This window comes from Orycteropus afer, unplaced genomic scaffold (genome assembly GCF_000298275.1).
Source record: "Orycteropus afer afer isolate SDZICR_OR568_19922 unplaced genomic scaffold, OryAfe1.0 scaffold00666, whole genome shotgun sequence".
In the NCBI taxonomy this organism is placed as follows: domain Eukaryota; kingdom Metazoa; phylum Chordata; class Mammalia; order Tubulidentata; family Orycteropodidae; genus Orycteropus; species Orycteropus afer.
Window position 1 is genome coordinate 80,506 of NW_006922253.1, and position 5,217 is coordinate 85,722.

The 5,217-nt window shown below is 35.7% G+C and overlaps 1 protein-coding gene across 1 annotated transcript; it reads right to left on the reverse strand.

The window, feature by feature from the left end:
* Positions 1–2,773: 2,773 nt before the first annotated feature.
* On the reverse strand, positions 2,774–3,718 carry LOC103210885 (olfactory receptor 4C46-like). Its single transcript, XM_007956801.2, has one exon. The coding sequence runs from the start codon at positions 3,716–3,718 to the stop codon at positions 2,774–2,776; it is 945 nt and encodes a 314-aa protein (XP_007954992.2).
* Between the last annotated feature and the right edge of the window lie 1,499 nt (positions 3,719–5,217).

Sequence of the window (5,217 nt, forward strand, 5' to 3'; positions counted from 1 at the left end):
CCATATATTCAATTGCCTACTGTACACTCCTACTTAGCTGTTTTCCATTGAGATGCCATCCAACATATTCAAAAGCACACCCATCTTCTCCCTGTTCCACCTTCTCAGTTCCCTCACCCATCCACTGATCTAAGCCTGATTTATCCATGAACTTTTTCTCTCTAATCTTCATCATACATGAAGTTATTTTGTTTATAATACCTAAATATTTCTAGAATTATTTTCTCTCCATGTTCATTTGGGTTCCCTATGTGTTGGGTCTGAGATGGAGCTTTTTCTGAAAATGATTTATGAGAATAAATGAAGCAAGTGAAGAAGACTATGGAAGATGTAAGAATAGATATGTCCTCAGTTGGAGTCTGGCTTTATCTTATAGCCATGCAACCTCTGGGGTACAAATTTCACTACAGAGCTGGACACACCTTGAGGTCTTTTGTACTTATTGCCACTCATCATTGGACACTCGAGGGCTCTGGGGTTCCAAGTATGACCCTCCATCCATGTTAGCCATCCAAAATTTTCTCTGATACAATTTTCCAGAATGGGCTGGCAATGTGAACTGTTGGTAGCCCAGAGTCACAGCAGCTGGGTCATGGGTACACTGACACTGTATCCTCACTGGCAAAACCAGAGTCAAGATCTCCATTCTTTCCTATCAAGTCATTATGACAAACTACTAACAGCTGTTCCATTTCTAGTCTTATTCCCATAGAGCAGCTAAGGCTGATATTCTAAAACTTAAGTCCAAGCACATCATTTACTGGCTTGAAAGTTTTTCTACTTTCATCAGTATTTAGCCCTAATATGGCTGTGGGACTCTTCTTGATTTACTTTGTTCCTGTCTCTCCAGCTTCATGTCTTGCTATTCTGTCCTTTGTTGTTGTTGTTGTTGTTATGTGCCATCGAGTCAGCCCTGACTCATAGCGACCCCTCCTTGGGTTTCCGAGGCAGTATCACTACGGAAGTAGGATTGCCCAACCTTCCTTCCGAGGAGTGGCTGGTGGGTTTGAACCGCCAGCCTTCTGGTTAGCAGTCAAGTGCCTTAGCCACTATACTACCAGAGCTCCCATTCCGTCCTTACATGTCTTTATATATGCTAAGTGTCTCTTTTTACTCAAAACTGAGCTTCAGCAACTATTATGGGCATAATGCACTCCTTGAACTAAAAAATATGTGTTACTTAATAAATGAATGAGTGAATTAAGCAAGGAATGTGGTATATTTATGATTAAGTTGTTTTGTGTGTTGGCGGAACCATACATTTTTTTTCAAAACAACTTTTAATAATGAACTGTTACCAAAAATTAGTGAAAAGAGAAAAATAATACACAAAGCCTACATTCCTAAGATAATACAAATTAGATCAGAGCAGGGAGAAAGACTATCAAGGTAAAATTCCTTTTTAGAGACTGAGAAGCTTAGTTGCATTTCTTTCTCATTTTTCAGTTTAGGCAAGAATGAAACAAGTTTTTGTCCTCTTCAAGGTCTAGCTAGAATTCTTCTTATGATAAAAGTAGGGAAGAAGTCCCTAATGTCTAGTACTACTTTTTTCTCTACAATTTTATTCAGTTTGTTCAACTTCATTTATAATCTTAACTCTTCATTTAATGTTTATTATATGTCAAATATTGGGCTATATGGTAGAAAGTATTATATCTAGCAGACAAATACTTTATATATTATGGAATATGAATTTAATAAATGGAAATCTCTACCAAACTGTCATTTTTTTTTTCTTTTTTTACTGGAGCCATCAGTCTTTCTGATGGTTTGTCAACCTCAGATGGGTGACATGAACAATACAAAATGGTTCTGAAGCCCATGAAGGAAATTTGGAAACATAGCCAAATCTCCCTTACTTACCACTCTGAGATTAAGTGCTTTATTTTTTTAAAGCCCTAAAGTAGTTAGATATCATAGTATTACTATCAACAAATTACCATAAATTATGGTACATGGAAATTAGCAGATAAATTAGTAAAAATTATTAGATTTTTTGTTATCGATAATGAGCTAAAATATATAATGTCCCAGGTCAATAAAAGACAACTATTATGATTTTCTGACTTATCTATCATCTTTCCTGTACAGTGTATCATAACAATTAAGAACATGGTGAAATCAATGAGATTCTGTTTCCTGGCTCTTCAACATGTCTGCTTTGGTACCTTCCTCTTTCTTTCAGTTCCTTCCCTGTAAAATGGAAAAGTAGAAGTGCTGATCTCCAAAAGGGCAGCATTTGTCTGGAGATAAAACTCGGAAGGCAGGAACGAAGGATGAACGGAAGTGGTAAACACAGGGAGGAAGTTAGAAGAATGCCCTTTACATTGTGGGGATTACAATCAATGTCATGAATCAAAATGTGTATGAACTGTTGAATGGAAAACAAATTTGCTCTTTAAACTTTCACCCTAATTACAATAAAAAGTAAAACAAAAAAAAAATGCTGGTATGTTTACATTTGTTTACAAATTATTACCCAATTCCAATTAATTTTATTATATCTTATTTTTATTAAAGGAGAAGCTTATGCACCTATTTACATGGATTATGCTGGTAAAACTAAGTTTGAATTTGGCAAAATTTTCAAGTATGTAAAGAATGCTCCTCCTGGTTTGCTCTCTTTTCTTGTACCTATTTCTAATTCACTGAATGCAAAACTTATGAATTGTAATTATCAGTTTTTTTTTTTTCTGTATACCATACATATTTCTTTCCGAGATTCTCGTAAATGTTCTTTTGATCCTTTCCTCATTTGAATTATTCTTAAGATCTAGAGGTATTTGTCATCTGAAATAGCTTTCTTAGTGCACAACTTCATAATGGCATTTTTCATTTGGGCATTTCTGAAGGTATAGATTAAAGGATTTAACATAGGAGTTATGATGGTGTAGAATACAGCAACTGCTTTGTCAACAGGTAAAGTGGCCACGGGTCTCATGTACACAAATATGCAGGGTACAAAGAATAAGACGACCACTGTGATGTGGGAAACACAAGTTGAGAGGGCTTTGCGCCTTCCTTCTAAGCTGTGGGTCCTTAGGGAGTACAAGATGACCACATAGGAGACCAGAAGGAGGAGAAAGTTTAAAAGGCAGATGAACCCACTGTTGGCAGCAACAAAGAGTCCTAGAGTATGCGTGTCTGTGCAGGCAAGTTTGAGCAAAGGATTCAGATCACACATAAAGTGATCTATGATGTTTGGGCCACAGAAGGGTAATCGGAACATGAAAAGGATCTGTATGGTTGCATGAAGAAAGCCTCCAGCCCAGGAGACTACCACTAGCAGACCACACAATCTCCGGTTCATGATGGCAGTGTAGTGCAAGGGCTTGCAGATGGCCACATAACGGTCATAAGCCATCACAGTAAGAAGGATGACCTCGGTACCTCCAAAGAAATGTTCTGCAAAGATTTGGGTCATACATCCATTGAATATGGTGGTCTTCTTTTCACGGACTGAATCTACAATGAGTTTAGGGGTATTAACAGAGGAATAGCAAGCATCAATAAAGGAGAGATAGGCCAGGAAATAGTACATGGGGGAGCCCAACAATGGGCTGGTGGTGATGGTGATCACAATGAGTATATTTCCTACCACAGTGGTGATGTAGATGACCAAAAACACAGCAAATACGATTTTCTGCATCTCTGGATTTTCTGTAAGCCCCAGTAGAATAAATTCCGTCACGTTGTTCTTATTCTCCATATATGTCATATGACCATTGGTTACATTATCTGAAAAGAAAAGAAAAAATATTAAAACAACCTTGAATTTATTAAGGCTTTTTATTATAATAAAAAATAAATATCTCGATTCTATTGATTTTTGAATTTTTATGAGAGGTAAATAAAATGTGGGGCATTTTATTTGTTTGTTTCATTTTGGTAAATATATATGTAAGAAAGCATTTACTATTTCCACATTCTTCAAAAGTATAATTCAGTGGCATTAACTTATGTACATTATATTTTTCAACTATCTCCATTATCCATTTTCAAATTTTCATCACCTTTAATAGAAACTCTGTGTCACCTAAGTGTTGAGTCCTCCTTTTCTATCCCCTCTGCCAGCTCCTACTATTCACTAATAAACTTTGGTCTGTATACACTTGTTTTTCTAGATATTTCATTTCAGTGGGATCAGTATTTATCCTTTTGTGACAAACTCAGTTTACTAAGCATAAAGTTTTCAATGTTCACCCTTGTTTCAGCATGTATCAGGATTTGGATTCTCTGCATGTCTGAATAATACTCCAACATATGTATGTAACATATTTTATTTGTACATTCATTTGTTGATAGACATTTAGGCTTTTCCTCCACATTTTGCCTTTTGTTAATAGTTCTACAATGGAATTAGATGTACAAATACCTGTTTGCATTTATGATTTCTTTTCTTTTGGGTATACTCCTAGGAATTGTGAGTTATTGAAGATTAGTCTAACTGCTTTCTGGGTGAAAATTTTGTTAAGAATGTAGACATGAGAGACTTTTGCATATGCACATGGCTAGAGATCATCTGTGTACACTGTAATGAAGAGTACACGTAGTGGTCAATTAGCCATTGGTGTAAATTTGTATTTTACTCTTTAAGAGATAGAGACCTCAGAATATGAGTGGAAGGATGCTGAATAAGTTGAGGAAGAAGGACACTTGGGATATGATACTAGTAAAGATTTTTATTTGTTTTGAATGAAGTTCACAAAGTTGGTGGAAGCCAGTGACAGGAATATCAAATTAGCTGACCATATAAAGTAGTTGATATCGGAATACAGGACATTGGTGATGGGAATAAAAGGAGAGGATATAAAAGTCATTAGAAAAGATATCATAATGCTTATTGTCTAAATCCAAGATATTTTGTTACATCTAATACTATATACAGAAGCAAGACTGGGCAATCTACTTCTGTAAAGATTTACTGCCTCAGAAACCCAGTGGGGGTCACTAAGAGTCAGAATCAACTCAAGGTCAGTGGGTTTTTTTTTTGTTTGTTTGTTTTGTTTTTTTGGTTAATACTACATACATCTTAATGACTTGTTGCTCTGTGTGCTATGTGGTAGTAAGAAATCCTTTGTGATCTATAAAATACATGAGTCATACCTTTGCAGAAGTGATTTCATTTAATCCTTATAAGAACATGTGGTTGCTATTATTTCATGCACTGTGCAGAATAGGAGACAATTTCAGAGACTAATGTTCATGACTATGATA